Source organism: Spermophilus citellus (genome assembly GCF_964194105.1).
Source record: "Spermophilus citellus genome assembly, chromosome: 9".
NCBI classification, from domain to species: Eukaryota; Metazoa; Chordata; class Mammalia; order Rodentia; family Sciuridae; genus Spermophilus; species Spermophilus citellus.
Genome location: NC_138191.1, coordinates 114,076,281 through 114,096,390, shown reverse-complemented (window position 1 = coordinate 114,096,390; position 20,110 = coordinate 114,076,281). Strand labels below are relative to the sequence as shown.

Below are 20,110 nucleotides of genomic sequence, written 5' to 3'. Positions count from 1 at the left end.
CTGATGTATTCGAGTTGTTGGGCCCAGCACAGGCTCCAGAACAGAGAGTCAATAAACACTAATTCCCTTCTCTGCCCTCCTTATTGATTCTCTCAAAGGGAAAAAAAAAAAAAAAGTCTCTGAAGTCACACCATCATCTGCATGCAGCCTCTTCATTTCGGAGTTGATAAGGCCCTTGTCGAGATCCAGAGGTGCCCCCCAAATTCAGCTGTTGAGATCTTAATCCTGAATGCAGCAGTGCATGGGGGAGGGCCTCTCCAGAGACGTTTAGGTCAGAAGGTCATTATCAAAGGGCAAAATGGAGGGAAGCTGTCCTTTTTTTCCCTTCTGCCTTCTGCCATGTGAGGACCCAGTGCTCCTCCTCTCCAGAGGACACAGCATTTGAGGCACCGTCTAAGAAGCAGGAAGCAGGAAGCAGGCCCTCGCCAGCTCCCACACCTTGATGTTGGACTCCCCAACCTCCAGAACCGTGAGAAGTAAATCCCCATTCTCTGTAAATCACCCAGTCTATGGTATTTTTTATAGCAGTGAACCAAGACAGCCTTCTCCCTCTCGTGTTCTCTCATGCAACAGCCCCACAAGGTAGTTTGACACCAAATGGGGAAGTGAAGTCAGAGAGCATAAGTCAGTCGACAAACACTGTTCCACTCCAGCTCTGCACCCCACCCGTCAGTGGTAAATGGCAAACCCAAGGTCACGCAGAATATTTTTGGTTGCAAATGACAGAAACTGAAATTCACCAGGCTGAGGCAAAGGGTGATGGGGTGGCTTTCATGCTTGCAGGGAGGAAAAGGGTCACCTGGGCTCTGAAAATGAATAAAGTGGGGGACTCGATGTCCCCTGGGGGTTCACTTGTCCATCCCTGTAGCAGACTCCCTTCCTGTATCAAAATCATCATCTCGTCCAGCATTTTCCCACCCAGGCCACCCGCAGGGCGAGAGCCTCACCTCCCACCACCAGACACTCTCTCTTTCCTGGGTTCAAAAGTCCCACAGAAGGTCTCAGTGGGTCCCTGAGCATTAAGTTGTCATTCTGGACCAATCAAGTGAGGAGCAAGGAGAGCAAGACTGATTAGCTCAGTTTGGAGTCAGTTCCACCCCCAGGACCAATCAACAAGAAAGCCAGCTCTGCGTGAAGAGGTGAGAGCAGGGAGAGAGAAGTCCCCAGGAAATGAGATTGCGGCTCTGTGCAAACAAGAGATGTCTTAGTTTGGGCTTTCCCCAAAGCCAAGCTTGAGACAAAGATTTGCATGCAAATTGTTTATTTGGGAGGAATATCGGCATGGGAACTGGGAACAGGAAGTGAGCAGAGAAGGGAGAGAAGTTAATGAGGGCTGTGCGGGGGGACACGGTGACTTCCATGGGCAGCCGAGCTGAATCCTGCTGCGGGCCTCTGGGGGACAGTAGAACAGGGCCTCTTGGTTGTGTCAGCCCAGGAGTGAGAAGGCTGGAGAATCTGTCCCCTTGTTTTATCACTCACAGCTCGATGGCTGTTCCCAATGGGGCATCAAGTTGCTGTCAGGCAGAGAAGTCCCAGAAGGCCAGATAGCCCCAGGCAGTGTGGCAGGTGGTGGCCACTGGACACGGGGCCTGCCTGCTGTCAATCAGCACGCTTGCATAGTTCCTGTCAATCATCGAAAGGAAGCATTCAGGGAGGTGGTGGGGTGGATACCGAGAACCTGCGCCACGGACCGACCACTGGATGAAACGAGGTTTCAAATCCAGATCTGAATGGTTCCAGCGAGTCACGTGGTCCCCATCCTAAACCACGACTGAGCAGAGTTCTGAGCACCCAGGCCAGAATCCACAAGGTAAGTCCTTGGCCCTACAACTTCTGGTCAGCAGAGAGGAATGTGGTGGCCAGAGCCCAAAGCTTCAGGAACTGCCCACAAGCCCCCAGTGTTCTACAAGGAGGTCACTCGCTACAGAGGGCACTCGCTGCCTGAGACCATAGATTCACTGGGCCTCCAGGTTCAAGGACGTGGGTCTGGCTGCTGCCACACTCCAGCCTACCCTGAGCCTCCCAAATGGTAGGAAGAGACCCAGGGGCACTCCCCAGTCCCAGCCGCCTTGAGCTGGGAGCATAGACAGAACTGGAGGGGTCAGCCTGGAGGCCCAGGAAGGGTAGCAGGTCTTCTCCCAGGAGAAGAGCAACAACACTAGTCCCCATCTGTAGCCCTGGGGGGGGGGGGGGCTGCCTGCAGACCAGAGAGCAAACTCCTGGAGCTTGCCAAGTGTCACCCTGCTGTCCAGGGGCCCTGCCCTCACTCCCCATAGCCCCCTTGCACCCAACAGAAAGGAAACAAAGCCTCAGAGAGAAAACTGACTTGCCCAGGGCCACACAGCCAAGGAGGAGCAATGGGATCGGCCGAGGTCTGTGTGGGGCCTGAATGTCCCAGAGCTCTGCCTCTCCTGTCGTGCCTACCCCCTCCCTCCCCACCCACCTCCTTCCCACACTCCTATGCCCCCTCCCATCTCTGCACAGGATCCATCCTGGAGCCTCCCAGGAAGCCCCCCAGGGGAACACCCCATTCCCACTCGACCATTTCCCAGAAGAAACCAAAGCTGCTTCAGCACAGGCCGAGCCGGTGTCTGTGAGGAGCAGGCTCTGGGGCTCTCCTCTGCCCAGCCCAGGCCCAGCACAGAAGCAGATCATTTACAGAGATCTCAGGAGGCTGGGCCCTGCCCCACGGCCAGACCCTGCACAGCTGAGCGGCCCCCACTCTGCTCCAGGATGAAAGCAGCTCTGAGGCAGGAGCATCTTCGGCATCTCTGTGTCCTTCAGGGATGGCAGACTGGACTTCTAATGCCAAGGTGGGCATCCCTCTCCTCCCATCCCCTCTTAGTAGAGCTACACAGGCTCATCCAGACCCATCATCTGATAATGACAGAAAGAAAACAGGAAGAGCCGGACACCATAGCACATGCCTGTATTACCAGGGGCTTGTGAGGCTGAGGTAGGAGGATTGTGAGTCCAAAGCCAGCCTCAGCAACTTAGCAAGACCCTGTCTCTAGGTAAAAAATATTTTTTTAAAAAGAGCTGGGGAGGTGGCTCAGTGGTTAAGCACCCTGGGTTCAATCCCTTGTAGAGAGCAGTGACAGAGAATGGAAGAGCAGTGTCTGAGATTGGGGTCTCTGATGACATCATGGCTGTGGCATGCTTGGTACCTGGGAAAGTTTCTGTGCAAAGGTGCAGGATCCTAGCTGCTATGATAATGCCCTTCATGAGGAGACTCTGTGCTAGAGTCTTATCAGCCTCAACCTTGATCTCAGGCACTCAGCTCCTGGCAACAGAGGAAATTTCTTGCTAAATAACCACAATGTTTCACTAGTTCTGCTGCTCCTGAACCTGCCTGCATAACAGTACCTTTAAACAATGGCCTTTCTTGAGAGCTACACAAAGCTCCTAACATTGCATATTGCAACTGTAGAATGTAACTGCAGAATAAGCTGCATAGATGTTTCTAGCTCTGTAACTTTCATCAATACAAAGAATGTTGCTGAGGCTGGGGTTGTGACTCAGAGCACTCGTCTAGCATGTGCAAGGCCCTGAGTTCGATCCTCAGCACCACAGAAAAATAAATAAATAAAATAAAGGTATTGTGCTCAACAACAACTAAGAAATAAATATTTTAAAAAAGAATGATGCTTGCATAGTCTTTAATATGATAATGAGACATATGTATATAAAGGTTTCTGGCAGAATTCTTTAGACCTGCCTCTCCATCAAAGAGCAGTGCTCCACCTGACCCCAACTATATCCTCACAATCTATGTGTGTCTTTATTTTTCTTATCCCCCTTTGCCCCTTGCCAGAACCTGCTAGATTGACCATGCTGGTCATGGAAATTCCTGGTACCAAGGAAGGAAGGAGAGAGAGAAAGAAAGGAGACAGAAAGAAGGGAGAGAGAAAGAAAATAGAAAGCAGCATAAATTCAGTCTTGCTCCAGATACTGTCCCAGCTGACAATAACAGCTCACATTTATTAGGTACTTATTACCATCCAAGCATATATGTTTTACATATTTCTATTTATCTAATCCTCACAATATTCCTATGGAGTAGGAACTTTAGTGGCCCCACATTCCAGATGAAGAAACTGAGGCCCAGAGAAGCTAATAAACTTGCCTGGATTGCACAGCCTGCAAGCAGAACTGCTATTAGAATTCAGGCAGCCAGGCTCCAAGGCCCATGCTCTTTACATAGTGATGCTTCAACACTTGGGCCTAAGGATCTGGCAAGGTTCCTGGCTCCTTTACTCTTTTTTGGGGGGAGGGGGGAGGGGGATGGTAATAGGGATTGAACCCAGGGGCACTTAACCTAAGCCACATCCCCAACCCTTTTGATTTTTTTATTTTGAGACAGGATCTCGCTAAGTTGCTTAAGGTCTCACTAAGTTGCTGAAGCTGGTCTCAAAATTGTGATCCTCCTGCCTCAGCCTCCCCAGCAGCAGGGTTTCAGAAGTGTACCATCACTCCCAGCTGGCTCCTTTACTTTTGATAAACAGAATTATTCGTTCATTCATCATCAAATATTCATTAAGCACCTACTAGGTGCCCAGTAAAATACCTAATGGTTGAAGGAAACATGATTCCACCTCTGAGCCTGGGCCTCTTAAGATCAGTCTAAAGGAGGAGGAAAGACATTAAGGACACAAATACACCAATAACTCTGAAAGCCAGGGATTGTGTAATGGAGAACTAGACTTAGTTTGTGGGGCAGGAAAAGCTCTTCTGAGAGAGCAACATTTAAATTGAGGCCTCAATTCAATGCTGGCTCAGAGAAAATGAGGAAAGCACATCAAAGCATATGCAAAGGCCCTGAGGTGGGAAAGAGATGCTGATATTTAAGTCAGAGAAGGCAGCCAGCGTGGCTGAACCGTGAAGACTAAAAACGGCTGAGGGCAAAGAAGCCAGCTCATGTGGGACTGTCCCACATGAGCAACGAAGAGCCTTGGGGAACCACCAAAAGGCCTTGAACAGATTTTTTAGTACGATTTGCATTTTCGAAAGATGGTTCTGCTGTATGTAGGGAGCTGAATGGAGATGAGCACAGCCGGAGAGAGGTGTTGTTATGTGAGACATCAGGCCTCCTTTGGCACAGGGAAGGTGCTCAACAGTGGAGCTGGTGTTACTCCAGCCTGCCTCTGTTTTCCAGCCTTTCCTCCTGTCCCAGGTGGGGGAAGTGGGCACCACCCTGGCATGCCACCCTAGGCCAACTGCCTCATTCCCCAGGAGCAGAGGGTCACTTTCATTTGGGAACAGGCGCTTTCATGGTGGGCTAGCCAGGAAGAGGCCAGGGAGCACATGCACACCGCCCTGGCCTGGCGCATTCACAGGGAGCCCCTGAGGATGGGGCAGACCGATTCCCACCCACAGGGGAGGAACAGGGAGGACCAGCAGGGTGCCCTTGTCCTGCCCCCGCCTGAGGCTGACCCTGGGGGTGGGGAAGCCAGGGTCACTATTCAGAGCAGAACCTGGGGGAGTAGGTGGGTCTCATCTTTAGGCACCAGCACTTTCTCTGCCCGGCCCTTGTCCCCGCCCATCTGCTGACACAGCTCAGGTGAAAGTGGTTTCTCTGCGGCCTGCATTCCCTTCCGTGATGTGCTCCCCTCCCCAGAGCAGATCCTCCATCTCTGAGCATTCCTTCTCCTCCGCGGGCTCCTCTTTCTCTGCGGCTTCCTCCCAGGGCCATGCTCCCAGAGCTCTGCTGGGGCCCCACCCTTCCAGTCCTGTGTCTCCTCCAGCCCCGAGGTGCTGCCTCCTGCTGGCCGTGGGTGGTCAGTGCGTTCCCCACTGCACCAGAGCTTACCCACTAGAACCAGCATCTGTGGCCCATCTCCGCCTCTCCTGCCCACAGCTGCTTCTCGTCCCGCAGTCCTGCTTCCTACCAGTGGACCCACCGGTCACCATCACCAGGCCCGAGCCTGCCAGTTGTACTTACCAGCTGTTTTCCAAATCTAGCCCTCCTCTCACCTGTGCCTTAAATCACTGCAGCAAGGACAGACGGCGGCTTCCACAGTGACATTCACAGGTTTCCATACTGAGAATTTGCCCACTCACTCAAGTTTGTTGGTGACCCCAAAATCGATACTCGAGGCACTTTGTGGCCATGCACCGCAGGAGAAGAGGTGAGGAATTTGAGCACCTCCCCTGCCCCCATGCGGTGGACTGTCCCCAGCTGAGGTGACCCAACTGCCTTCTCTCTGCTCTTGTTCGGTAAATACGTGTCTTGCTGGAGGTCCTTTAGTACCACATTTTCCTCATTTTTGTGCTTTTGGTTGGTGATTTTATTGCTTCAAATGGCCCCAAGCACAGAGCCCGAAGCACTGTGGGTGTTCCCAAGCCCAGGGAGGCTGGGTGCCCCTCAGGGAGGAAACCCGTGGGGTGGATGAGCTCCGTCCAGGCCTGAGCTACTGTGGTGCTGGCCTCAGTTAATGTTAATGAATCACCGATCTCTATTAAGTAGGATGTCATTAAACAGAAACACGGAAGACAAGGCTACGTATTGATCAGCTGGAAACCTTGTAAACAGGCTTACAGGAACTTAACCTTGTACTTCCCCCAGGAGCTGTGGTCACTGTGTGCTAACTTGGTACTCACGGTGACTGCCTTGACTGATGAGAACCCAGGTTACCAATGTGTCCACGTCGCTTCTCGGCTTGGAACTCCCCATGTCTCTCTTTGCACCCAACGTGAATCCAAATTCCTTGGCATGACATTCCAGGTCCTCCACAGCCCAGAGGCCCCTGCCGACCCACCAGCCACATTGCCAAGTGGTTCCCCCACCGTGGCCCCATCTCCCTCCTCCCTCACATTTCCCAGAGGCCCTCTGCACACTGTCCAGGCCTCGAAGGCCCCTCCTCCTGAGCTCCTCTTGGTGAACTCCTACACATCCTTCAAGACCCAGCCTGAACGTCACCACTCTGGGTGTCCCTCTGACAGAAACTGACACTCGTTCTTTGTACCTTTGATAGCTCTTCTCACATATTGTAACTGATCTGTTAATGTGTCCTTCCTCCTGTGTGTGGCAGTAGTTTTTTTGGGAATGGGGTGGGGGGGTGTACGTGATTCTTCAGGCACTGCTCTGCCACCAGGGGTACAGCCGTGAATCAAAACCAATCCCCGGGAGTGCACCACGGTGCCCACAGGGTGGCCCGTATGTGAGAGCGTATATGCACGGGGCTCACGGTGCCTGCTGTGGACACTCTGTGGACTTCACTCCAGCCCCATGTAATATCTGCTGCCAGGCATCTTGGATGTTAATGAGACCCACGGACTGCACCTGCGCACAGGCCAGGAGCCTCCCCCCGAGCTCTGCCCCCTCCCACAGCCCCAGCCGGGCTCCGAGTTGGCCTTTTAAGCCCAAAGACAACATCTGCCCAAATGAGATGATCTCTAGTGAGCACGTCCAGCTCTCCCTCCTTTCTCCTCTGCCTTCCCCACATCTCAGAAGAAAAGATGTAGACATTTTTAAAAGGAAGAGGAAGTGACATTTTTTGAGTACCCCTCCCCCCGCCATGTGCCAGGCTGGGCAGTTTGGGAGGCAGTTGTGGAAAGGACTTCCTTTGAGTCAGATGCCCTGCTGAGCACTTCCGGGCCCAGGCTGCGGGGATCACTGCACCCACCCTATGAGGCAGGCGATATTTTCCCTTTTTAAGGCGAAGTGGCTGAGATGCCACAGCAAGAAAGTGGCAGAGCCAGGACTCAGGCCTCACCATCTGTGCATCCAGTCACTGCACGTCACAAAGTCTTCTCAGGACACCCCTCTCGTGGGAGCAGCATGTCTCTCTGTACAGGGGAGGAACCAGATAAATCACCCAGATCAAAAACGAGAAGTGAGATTTAAAACCTGGGTGTGAGATCCAGACACAGGAGTGTGGACTCCAGAGGAGGAGATGTGGACTCCAGCTGTGGAGACATTGGGCCCAGACTGGACCCCTCCAAGGTTCACAGGAGTCGGCCAGTTAAGGAGGAAGTGGGGAGAATGGCGTCCTGGGCAGGTGGGGGACAATTGGGAGAGACCAGAAACAAGAGTCAGAGGCGTAGGATTTCCAAAGCCCCTGAGCCCCTGAGGAAGGAAGGCCACTCAGAAACAACCAGAGAGAGACAAGAACCTGAACAGCAGCCCACAGAAGCCAGAGGAGGCCTAAGAGTCAGCAGTGAAGCATTTCAGAAGAATGAGAGGGTATGACAGGCTTTAGATGAGCAGAGGGTCATAGTGGGTCTATGTTTCTCCCCTGAGAAGCCAGGATTCTGGGTTCAACACCCTCAGAAGAGTGAACCCCTAAGTTTTCTGAGCCACGTGAGAGGCTGTTTGGGAGGCTGAAGCCCATCCAATGGCAGTGCCGGCTGCAGCTCCTCCTCCCGCAGCAAGTCTGCCACACCCAGGCTGCTCTGGAGGCTCTGACCCAGGAATGAGCTTCCCAAGAAACCCTCCTGACATGAAGTCAGACTGCTTGCTGAATCCCACCGCCCGCGGCCAGGAGCAGCTACCAGGAGAGCCCTGAGGAGCAGCCACTCAGGTAGAGGCTTCTAAGTCCAGATGTGCCTGTCCCCAGCCCACCTGGCAGGGGAGACTTCTCTGGTGCCCTGTGGGGAGGTGGGCTGAACACGTGGGCCACCCTGGGTCCTAATCGTGGGGGAATGAAGGGCTCCTCCCTCTTCCCTAGGCTCTTCCTGATCTCCCCAGCCAGGTGTAGGTGGGAGCCAGGAGCTGAGTGGGAGAGGGGCTGAGAGGGGGCCTGGAGCTCAGCTCTGCCTGGGCCTGCAGCGTCCCGCCCACCCCACCCCAAGCCGGCTGGACTGGGAGAGAGCCCCTGGGGGCTCAGGGCTGGGGCCTGCCCGGCCCACCCACTTTAGGCAGGACTGAGCAGACACACAGATGACTCAGAGCAGGGGCCACACGGCCAAGAAGTAGGTGGTGAGGAGACACAGGGTGCAGAGCAGAGACTGCCCAGCCTCCACCAGGTGGAGGAGGGCTTGCTCATGGCAGGCAGCTCACGGAAACTTAAGGACAGGCCCAGCCCGAGATAGGGCAGTTCCCAGAGGGTGGGTTCCTGAGCCGGCTGCATGGGTTCAAATCCCGGCTCCAGGGCTTACTAGTTACAGTGAGCAAACTGATAACACACCCCCACCCCCACCCCCCCTCAGCTTCCCTCCTCAGCAATCAAGCAGGGCCCACGATGGCCCGGGACCTCCCACTGGACCAGCGCCCCTTAGTGCAAGAGGCTGAGCCCACAGGCTCCCTGAGGTCCTGGGTGTGCAGCGGGTGAGACCACAGTGCATGGGTCTCAGGCAGAGGCCTCCTGAGAGAGGAGGAGGGCACCCCTCACCCTGCACAGCAGTCCCCTTCCTTAACTGGAGGCCAGTCTGCCTCTGTGTGTTTCCTTGTGCCAAATGCACCAGCCCGATTAACGAGAAAGCACTCCCGTGCCTCCATCAGACACGAGTCGGGAAGGAACGGGGTTCTGCCGTCAAAGGAGTTGAGACAATACTACGTATTTTTTGTCCCTCTTTTGGAGAATCACCCAGGGGATTTATTAGCATGGTTGAGTAAAGGGACCTCTCTCATGCCGCTGAACCCTGGGTTTCACCGACTTTTCGTGAACACAGAACCCTCTTCTCTGGCTACTCGTATTGCCAATATTGCCAGCGGGTGGGACAGGGTTCCACAGAACACTGGTCTGGGGAACGCTGGACTGCCAGGCTACTCTGGTAGGCCCACGGCATCTCCATGTCAGCTGGCTTCCAGAGAGTCACACCTGAGCAGAGGGCACTGCCTGGATGTACTGAAGGCTGGACTAGATGGGGACAGGTTCCCCTTTGGAGGGGGCTCTCTGCAGGGAGAGGGCCGGGCTCAGGGCTCAGCAAAGAAAGAGGTCACCCAGGCTGAGGCCCCCGAGGAGGGGTCAGGGTTGGAAGAGAGAGAGGGCAGCAGGTCCCAACCCCACACGTCTTCACTCTTTACGACCCTGAGAGGAGTGAGCGGCCCCTGGACCCACCTTGGCTGCCTTATGGGTAGAGTTGGGTTCTGGCTTAACCACCTGCGCCCACGTCCCAGCTCTGCTCTGACTGGTGTAGTCTTCTCTCCCCCTCTCCACCTCAGTTTCCCTCATCTGTAAAATGGGGACGATATCAGACCCCAGCTCTCTCCGGGGTAGAAGGAGTGGAACACGTAGAGGACGGCAATGTCCACACCGCGTTCCTCTGACGGCCTCCCAGTGAGTATCCACAAATGTGGGAGATGACTCTTCTCGTTTCCCTGCAGTGGCATCTGACACGTGGGTCCACCATGAACTGGGGGATCTTCGAGGGAATCCTGAGCGGGGTCAACAAGTACTCCACAGCCTTTGGGCGCATCTGGCTGTCCTTGGTCTTCATCTTCCGCTTGCTGGTCTACCTGGTGACGGCCGAGCGCGTGTGGAGTGATGACCACAAGGACTTCGACTGCAACACCCGCCAGCCCGGCTGCTCCAACGTCTGCTTCGACCAGTTCTTCCCCGTGTCCCACGTGCGCCTCTGGGCCCTGCAGCTCATCCTGGTCACCTGCCCCTCGCTGCTCGTGGTCATGCACGTGGCCTACCGCGAGGCCCGGGAGAAGAAGCACCGGGAGACAGCTGGGGGGGGCGGCGGGAGCCTCTACCTGAACCCCGGCAAGAAGCGGGGCGGGCTGTGGTGGACCTACGTCTGCAGCCTGGTGTTCAAGGCCGGCGTGGACGCCGCCTTCCTCTACCTGTTCCACTCCTTCTACCCCAAATACACCCTCCCTCCCGTGGTCAAGTGCCACGCGGCCCCCTGTCCCAACACAGTGGACTGCTTCATCTCCAAGCCCTCGGAGAAGAACATCTTCACTTTCTTCATGGTGGCCACGGCCATCGTCTGCATCCTGCTCAATCTCGTGGAGCTGGCCTACCTGGTGAGCAAGAGGTGTCGTGAGTGCCTGGCAGCGCACAGAGCAAGGGCCACACATGAGGGACATCACCCGGACTGTGTCACCTTGAAGGACCTCCTCTCGGACGATCTCATCTATTTGGGCTCAGACCCTCACCCCCCTCTCTTGCCAGACCACCCCCAAGACTACGCGAAGAAAACCATCCTGTGAGGGACGGGCTGGACGGGACTGGCAGGGAGCCCTGGGTCGGAAAGTTCCAGCATCTCTCATCAATGGGGGCAAAGGGAGGATTCAGAAGGCCTGGGATCCAGTCCCTACCCCTCAACTCTGGCCACTGCTCCAGCAGGTGGCCTTAGGCACATCTAAAGATCCTGAGGGCCACCTCCCGGGACTATAGTGAGGAGGGGTGTCAAAGGAGATCAGACGGGCCAGCCACCCCCCCCCCATGCGCATGGCCCACCAACAAGGCTTAATAAAGGTCAATGCATTCATTGATTTAAGGTACCCTTGGTCACTTGGGCTTTGTCACCCTCACCAGGTCACTGTCTCAATCTCTGGGATGCACTTGACTGGGTCAGATGAGGAGCCATCCTCTCCTCCAGAGAAGGGGTGCTCCGGCTCTGCTGGAGACCCAGCCACGTGCTCATGCTCAAGGCTGGCCCTCAGCCCCTGAGGGTTGTCTACAAAGGTCATGGAGCTCAGCGTGGGGGTGGCTGTGCTGCAATGGGAAGTCCCCGGATTGTAGGTGTGCACACCTGTAGTCAGGCACAAGCACCAACAGGACTCTGGGGAGGTGGCTTCAACCCTTCTCCAAAATGGGTTAATAACGCCCAGCCTGTCGTTCTGTGAGCACTCATGAGTTCATGGCTGTGGACGGGGTTAGCTGGCTGTAAAAGGCCACATAAATGTTAATCATTGCTATTAGGAAGCACTCGATAAATGCTTGTGGGAAATGAGGCACAGGGGCCCCTCCCTGGCTGCTCATTAACCTTCACTGTGCCAGCCAGACGCAGGCCCAGGGTCCTCTGCAGCCCCAGTGGGTATCCCACGTCCCTGAAGGCCTTACCCACTTACCCAGAAGCACAGAGGCCCAGGTCCACAGGGAAGGGAGAGTGAGGCTGTGTCTGGGCCCCTGACAACTGGGGCATTTCATGCTGCCAACCTGCATTCCTTGCCTCAAGCAGGGCAGCAGGTGCCCATCTAGAAAGGCCACGGCCGGCCCCTCCCATCCCCCCGGTGCAAGCCAAAGGCAGCTCAAGATCTGATCCCCAGGAAAATCCCCACCAGGGTAGGACACGCGCGGTCCTGGGCTGAATCAAAATTGCCCCTCTCTGTAGATGTCAGCTGCTGAGGACGTCAGAACCAGGCTTTCAGAATAAAGGGCAGGAGAGGGCCCTGGGGACAAGAGGGTGAGGGAAAAGAGGGAGAGGGAAGGAGAAGGGTCAGTGCCGCTGGTGCCATCCTGGGCCTGGGCATGATCGCACCAGGCCCTGTTCTCTCACTGCAGTCTCACCCACATGCCTCCGCGAGGTTAGGGAGAAGGCGTAGGCCAGGAGAGGAGCGCCCCGGTGTTTGCTCTGAGTATGTGCCCGGGAAGTCCGCCCGCCAGCCTGCCCTACCCACCCACCCGGATCACTCTCCCCGGGCTCATTGGCTCAGAAAGCCCCACCCCACTCAGAAGCGAGGAACAAAAGCTGCCTCCGGGAGGCCCTCAGGCAGACGGACAAGCCAGGGACAGGAGAGCAGCCACTGGACTCGAGAAGGGTGAGGACCTAATAGGAGACAGGGCCAGGAAGATGGGGCCAGCAGGGCTTGAGGAAACCCCGGGGAGCTGGGGCTGGGGGCCAGAGTACAGGGGTGAGGGTCCCTGGAGAACCCCAGGGGAACTCCAAGGAGGGGAAGGAATACCCTGCCAGACCAAAGGGAGGCCGGAGGACCGGAGAAGAGATGAAGAGGGGTCAGGAAGGCGTGGGGCTTCGCTGCAGTTTAACCAACATGTATTGCGTGTTCGCTGGGCCAGACCCAGAGCTGGATCGTGGGGACAGATGAATGAGATGCAGTCTGACAAGAAAGACAGGTGAACGTGGCCTGCCGTGGAAGGGTGCTCAGCAGGTGTCCCAGGGGTTTGGTGCCTAACAAGGCTGAGATAGAGACAGGAGAGGGCAGGCCCGTGGGATGGAACAGGATGAGACTCCAGATAAGAGGCGGTGGAGGTTGACAGACACAGAACAGGGGCCTGGACGAGGAGAGCCGGAGAGGTAGCCAGCCAAGGCCGCCGAGCCATCAGAGAAGGGGAGTCTCGGAGAAAGAAAAGCAATGGTGGGTTACACACCGTGCCAGGGTCCAGCCGGTGCCCATCCCTGGCCTTTCCTGGAGCTCAAACAGTTGGAATTCCAGAGGAACCCACTTGTGGTGGAGACTGTCAGTGTTCCGGCGCCAAGGCCGGGAGGTGGCAGGGATGATGCCAAGCCACCACAATTTCAAAGGGCTCTGTTTAGTGTAGGAGGGGATGTCTGGGAAGCTTCCTGGAGCCAGGGAGGAGGAGTGAGGATGGAGATTGTCCTGGGATCTACATAGGTACAGATGCAGACATGCCAGGTGTGGGGCCTGGCTCCTGTTGGCATTCAGTCAAAGCTGGATTCATCTGACAACCCTAAAGGATGCAACCCCCACACCTCCTGCCTGGTCCAGCCTGGCCAGGGGTCATTCAGGGGAGGGGGTCATTCATTCTCTTTGCAAGTCCTGGGGTAAGAGAGGCTGGCCGTTCTGTGGGGCAGCATGATTACTCTCACATGTATTTATTACTTTGTAGAATAAAATAATCCCTGATTCCCGAACCTGAAGACAAAGGTTCAAGACCAGCTCTGCTACATCCAGCTGTGGGACGCAGGCAGGTGCCTCTGGGCTCAGCTCCCTGTGACATGGGGGTGATGGCCATGCCTCCCCCTCCAAGTCCTCGTGAGTGAGGACACCATGACCCCGTGGTTGTGAACCTGTATTGTCCCCCGCATCGAAGGGTGCCCATTTCCAGGTCTTCCCAGGCTCCCAAGGCCTGAGTGGGTGGCACCCAGGTGTAGACCTGCCTGTGTGAGGCGCTGAGGAAGCCATCAGCATGAACTGGACCTTCCTGCAAAGCCTCCTGAGCGGCGTGAACAAGTACTCCACGGCGCTGGGCCGCATCTGGCTGTCGGTGGTCTTCATCTTCCGCGTGCTGGTGTACGTGGTGGCCGCCGAAGAGGTGTGGGACGACGAGCAGAAGGACTTCATCTGCAACACCAAGCAGCCCGGCTGCCCCAACGTCTGCTACGACGAGTTCTTCCCCGTGTCCCACGTGCGCCTCTGGGCCCTGCAGCTCATCCTGGTCACCTGCCCCTCGCTGCTCGTGGTCATGCATGTGGCCTACCGCGAGGAGCGGGAGCGGAGGCACCGCCTGAGACACGGGCCCGGGGCGGCGCCGCTGTACAGCAACCTGAGCAAGAAGCGCGGCGGGCTGTGGTGGACCTACCTGCTGAGCCTCATCTTCAAGGCCGCCGTGGACGCGGGCTTCCTGTACATCTTCCACCGCCTCTACCAGGATTATGACATGCCGCGCGTGGTGGCCTGCTCCGTGGATCCCTGCCCCCACACCGTGGACTGCTACATCTCCCGGCCCACGGAGAAGAAGGTCTTCACCTACTTCATGGTGGCCACCGCGGCCATCTGCATCCTGCTCAACCTCAGTGAGGTCACCTACCTGGTGAGCAAGAGGTGCATGGAGATCCTCGGCCCCCGGCGCCAGAAGTCTCGGGGCCGAAGTCGTCTACCAGACACGTGCCCACCATATGTGGTCTCCCAGGGAGGGCACCCCCAAGATGGGAACTCTGTCCTAATAAAGGCAGGGTTCACTCCAATAGATGCAGGTGGGTATCCATAACCTGCAAGATCAGCAGATAGGATCCCCAGATCCCCTGGCTGTCCCCTAAGGAAAATGGACAAGGGCAGTGACATCTTCTGTAGAGCAGGTAGGTGGCTGTGGGGGCTCAGGAAGCTCACCCAGGAGCCAGGATGCAGTGGAGGGGTACGGTTTTGGTGCCGGGGTCCTGGTGGGGATTTTGTATAAGACAACAGGTTATGTCAAACCTGTTAATAAACATGATTTTCCAAGTACTTGCAGCCCCAGTGAAGAGTGGTGGGTAAGGAAGTACGGGAGTTCCCATGGACCTCAGAGAGGGGCCCCAGACGACTCAATGGTCATCTGAGCCCCAGAACCTCAAATCCTCCTGTCACTCCCCACCCCACCCACTCACACACATTGTGCCACCAGAATGTGAAGGGGAATGCCCAAAGGCAGGGGATACACCAGGGGCCTCATGACACTGCCACCAGCTGACCAAGGCAGGAGAAGAGGGAGGCATGGGGACCCTGTGCCCACAGGAGCTCCTTCCCACGGAGTGTCCCTCAGATGAATGCAAAGCATGTGACTCCAGAGGCCTCTGCCTCCCATGTCTGACCTCCCCAGCTCTGCCCAGTATGGGTCCCTGGTAGGGGAGTTCCTGAGGGTGGGAGTGAACCGTCCTGGAACAAGGGCAGAATGGAATTTCCCAGGCTGTCCAGGAGATGTGTCCCCAGGCGGATCCTTGGATCGATGGCAGTTCCCTTCTTCTCACCCCCATGTGCTGCCTGAGCAGCCTCATCCTCCCCCACCCCAGTCCTCAGGCCTCCATGATTCAGGACCATGCTTTCAGCCTGCACCTGCCCCTGAGTCCCACCAGTTGCCACTAAACAGCCCTCTAAGGGACCCACAGTCACCTCACACGCCCGGCAACTCCAAAGGGACCCCGTCATTTTCCCCCAAACCTGCCTCCTCTCAAAGTCCCCACTCCACTCATGAAGGGCATTGCCACCCCCCACCCCATTGTCCAAGCCTGGAGCTGTCCTGTCCTGCTGACCCCCAGCCTTCATACCTGCGTCCCAACACAGCCACTCCCAGCTCCAAACAACCCCCAAATCTGCCCCCTTCCACCCCCAGCCTCACCCCCGCCTCTCAGGTCTGCCCTCCTCTCCAGGATGGAGTGTTGGATCTCTTCATGAATCTGACCATGCCATTGTTCTCACTTTAAAAATTCTCCACCCCATCCCTGTTGCTCTCAACCTGGCCCCGCAGCCCTCCACCTCGCCGGCTTCCTCTCTTCCCACCCACAATAATACCAAAGGCAGGTGGTTCCCGGGTCCACAGTCATGCTGTGGCAGGCCTCAGGCCTCTACCACGCTCCTCCCCTTCCCTGGGATGTCCTTCCGGCCTCCTCTGTGACCTGTCCTCAAACCCCAAGGACAGCTTCCCCACCTCCCCATGCGCCCGCCCGCCCAGGTGCTGCTCTCCTCTGCCCTTCTCCCCGAATCGGGGTGGCCAGTTCCCCCAGTGTCTCCCATCAGCCTATGAACCCTTGAGGGCAGGATGCTGAGTCACCAGGTCCCTGCTGGCCTTCAATAAATGTCTGTTAAATGAGTAAATGAGCTGTGAGGTGCTTGGGGGAAGGACGGTGTGTCCTGTTTATCTGAACCTTCCACCACACCTAGCCCAGGAGGTCAGCAAAGTGGCTTCATGTTTGATTGATTTGTTGTTTTACCTAAATCCAGCCTCAAAGTTTCATTTCTAGATGAGGAAACTTGGACCTAGAGAAGAGAGGGGTCCCTCCAGGCCCACTGGGTAGCCTCCATGCCCACCCCGAATATGGGACAAAATCAGAGGTCACCCCCTCTCGAGTCAAGTACCCAGAGGCAGAGCCAGAGGCAGGGAAGCTGTAGGGAAGCCAGTCAGAGCTGAGGCTGAACTGAGCAGGAAGGGCACCAGCCCGCGGCCTGATCAGTGCGGTGAGGGGGATTTAGATCATAAATCTCACCACCAACTTGTCTCCCCCTGGAGGCCAGGACACTGGACTTGTGATAGCGGGACAGCCAGCTGAAAAGGGGGGGGGTAGCTTTGGCGCAGTTGAGGCTAATTCTCCAGGGTCTGCTATAACCCACGAGCAGTTAATATTCACAGCAGCTGGGAAATGGGTGTCCTCCAGTAAAGGGGACATGGGCAGGGCACCATTTCCATCTATTGTTGCTGAAAGCTCCTGTCCCCGATGCCAATCCAATACCCAGGACACGGTTTTGAGAAAAAATGATAAAGAAAGTTTGTTGCTTGGCTAGCAAAGGAGAAACACAGGGGACCCCTGTCCCAAAGGCTGTGATTCTGCCCATCAGCAGAAACAGGGGGCTTTTAAACAGTGACTCAAAGGCTACCTTCCGCATGTTCTCTGTCTGGAGTTGTAATTCGCTCGTTATTTTGGGAGACTGTCATTTCTGAGATCACTGGTACCATCCCCAAAGTCTGGATTACTTCATTCCTATGGTGGGTGTGTACTCAGGACAGATAATGCTGTTTACTTGGGGAAGAAAAGTAATCTCGGTTCCCCTGAGATGAGATTAGGGAGGAGAGAGATTAGGGAGGAGCAGAGAGAGAGGAAGAGACAGAAACTCGTCCATTTTAAGAATCTGCTGCAGTATCAGAGCAGCAAGGTTATATTCCAAGCGTAAAGTAGACACTGTGACAAGGGCACCACCTGTTAACTCCTGAGCCCAGGAGACAAAGGCAGCTTTCACCCCCAATTCAAACCAGAGCTGTGACCATCCAACCCAGGAGAGCAGGGCAGCACTCTTGACCAAACCAGATGGCCACACACTGCTCAGACAAAAATAGCTCCCAAGTCCAGGCCAGACGCAACCAACTTGCATGAGAGTTTAGGAGTCAATTCCAGGGGCTGCTGGGGGGTCCTGCCTATGGTGAGCTCATCTTCTCCATGGATGCTACTCCCCAGAGGTCTCAAGTCCTAAGCCACAAGCCAGGTGGAGGCAGAACACCACCTGAGACTGGCCAGAAGCTTCCAAAGGGAGCTGAAACTCAACTTGTAGGCCACACTTCGGCCATCAGACTGTCTCATTCTCAACCTCACTCAGGATCTCAAGCCCTGCACACGGCGCTCTCTGCCCCTCAGACCCTGATCCGCCCCCATCTTCATGAAGAATCCCCACTTGTTCCTGCTACTGCCATTTTCCTCCGCCACCCACTTTCCTGTGCCCTTAGCTACTATTCACTCCTGACCCACGGTCAAGGGTCTTCTGGTGTCTTCCTGTGATCTGGGACTGTGGTAACTCCCTGTGCATTACTCTGTCCTTTTCATTCTGTGGCCTCCACTCCTTCCAGAACATTCAGCTGCCCACTCCCAGGACCACAACCCACTCCACCCTAACATCTTCCATTGGATTCGGGCCAACAAATCCTGATTGCTAACTTTCACATGAGAGTTCTGTGTTGAGTGCTGGGAAGAATCCGACAGGACTCCTGGCCTCATGAAGCTTACATTCTAGAGAAGAGGGCAGCTGCCAATCTCATGGCTCACTGGCGGAAGCACGGGGCATTGGCGGAGAGAGAAAGGAGGCTCTAATAGCCACGCATCCAGGAAAGGGCTCCCTGGGACCTCTTACACTGACGGCGAGAGAAACAGGAGGGTTTCTCCCAGCGAAGGAGGTGGGATTCCAGACGAGGGGACAGGGTATGCAAAGGAGAGCAAAGATTGAAGGAAACCCAGATGGCTGTCAGTGGGGTGAGGGGCTGGAATCCGGGGTCGTGCAGGATCATGCAAGTTTTGTTTATAAATCTCTCTTCATGATATTTTTTGGACTTTAACCTAAAGACAATGACAGGCCCCGGAGAGATTTAGCAGGGAGAGGAAATGATCCAATTTGCAGTGTCTCTGGTTACAATGTGGAGGCACAGAGGCAGGGCTACCTGTTTGGAACCTGATGCAATTGTCTGAGAGAGAAAAAACAAGGCCTGAACCAGGCAGGGCGTGTGCGATGGGGATGGAAAGAAGTAGCTGGATTTAAGAAATGTTTACGGAGATAGAATCACAAAGATCCGGTGATTCCGTTGGGTGTGGGGATCAAGTCGAGGGAGGAATCAAAGTGACATCCAGGTTTCTGCCTCGGGGTGGTGGTGCCATTGACTGGAGTCGGGAGCCCCAGAGGAGGAGCAGGTTTGAGGAAGACGCCATGATATCAGCTTCAAACACGTTGAGTTTGAGATTCAAAGGGAGGCATGGTTATTCCCTTCCATTCCTGGGCCATCAGAGCCCTGGCTTGTTGCCTTTCCATGACTACATTGTTATCATCCCTAGGGATCTCATGTCCATCAGGAAGTCCTCTCAGTTCCAGGAGAGATTAGACTTCCTCACTCCCACTCCACCTGTCCCACCCTCCCACGTGTGTGCGCTCACACCCTAGACCTTGTCTGTACCGTGAGCGGCTTCATCTCCCGTCTGGCTAGCCCACCCAGCCTCATTCCCACTCCAGCAGTCCTCCTGCCCATCCACTGACCTGCCGGTCACCCCCTCCACAGCCTCCCTCCCCTCCTGTCCAGCTCAGACACCACAGGCCCCCAGACAGGCATGAATCCCTAGCTATCCTCCACTCCTTTGCCTTTGTGTGCTCCTCCTGTGCTCACAAAGACCTGGCAAGACCCTCTCCATGTGGCATTTCCATGTGGCATCACCATACAACCAGGCTGACTGGTCTCAACTTAGACTTCTGACCACAAAGCTCAAATGGACACTCGGCATCTCAAAGAAATCCTACATTTTTCTAAAACTTGAATCTGATTATCCCAGATGACTATATATTCTACCTTCTCCTCTTTCCTCAAACTGTCTTCTCCCAATCCTCCATTCCAGCCGACAGACGGGGTCCTGTGTCTCTGGGGCACAGGAGCAATAGCTGAGTGCTAGCACAGCGCCTCACCTCCACAGCCACCATGCCACCTTGCCGGCAAGCGTGCCTGTCTGCTATGCCTTCTGTGACAGGGACAAAGCATCCCTGCTCCTGTTACAACCCCTCGACCAGGTTGCCAGGCTCTATCGCCTCTCACCGGCTCCAGACTGTGCAGCACAGTTGGTACCCTCTCCCGACTCACTATTTCCCTTTTTGCAAATATCCTGTGATATGTTCATCTCTTTCTCTTTTTAATTCTCTCTTGACATCAACCCCATCCTTCTCCAGCTACTATCCCATTGACAAAACCCAAAATCCTCTAAAATTCATCTGCATATGTCTCCATTTCCTCGTCACTTCATTCCAATCCATGATCTCCAAGTTACCAAATCCAGTGGCCAGTTCTTCTGCCTCATCTTACCCCTGCAG

General features: G+C 55.4%; 2 protein-coding genes across 3 annotated transcripts; both read left to right on the top strand.

Moving 5' to 3' along the window:
* Positions 1 to 8,403: 8,403 nt before the first annotated feature.
* Positions 8,404 to 11,359, top strand: GJB5 (gap junction protein beta 5). The gene is made up of 2 exons (XM_081308669.1): positions 8,404 to 8,522; positions 10,268 to 11,359. The coding sequence occupies exon 2, from the start codon at positions 10,292 to 10,294 to the stop codon at positions 11,099 to 11,101; it is 810 nt and encodes a 269-aa protein (XP_081164795.1). The 5' UTR covers positions 8,404 to 8,522; positions 10,268 to 10,291; the 3' UTR covers positions 11,102 to 11,359.
* A 1,253-nt stretch (positions 11,360 to 12,612) lies between these two features.
* GJB4 (gap junction protein beta 4) lies at positions 12,613 to 14,922 on the top strand. 2 transcript variants are annotated; one of them, XM_081308672.1, is made up of 2 exons: positions 12,613 to 12,655; positions 13,704 to 14,922. In XM_081308672.1, exon 2 carries the CDS (start codon positions 14,004 to 14,006, stop codon positions 14,802 to 14,804), a length of 801 nt encoding a protein of 266 aa, XP_081164798.1. In that variant the 5' UTR covers positions 12,613 to 12,655; positions 13,704 to 14,003; the 3' UTR covers positions 14,805 to 14,922. The 2 variants fall into 2 exon arrangements, with proteins under 2 accessions (XP_081164798.1, XP_081164799.1); XM_081308673.1 differs by having other exon boundaries at positions 12,641 to 12,655; positions 13,923 to 14,922.
* Positions 14,923 to 20,110: the final 5,188 nt, after the last annotated feature.

Bases quoted from the DNA above. Each gene is read 5' to 3' on its own strand.
- GJB5 (XM_081308669.1), top strand. From the start codon at position 10,292: ATGAACTGGGGGATCTTCGAGGGAATCCTGAGCGGGGTCAACAAGTAC.
- GJB4 (XM_081308672.1), top strand. From the start codon at position 14,004: ATGAACTGGACCTTCCTGCAAAGCCTCCTGAGCGGCGTGAACAAGTAC.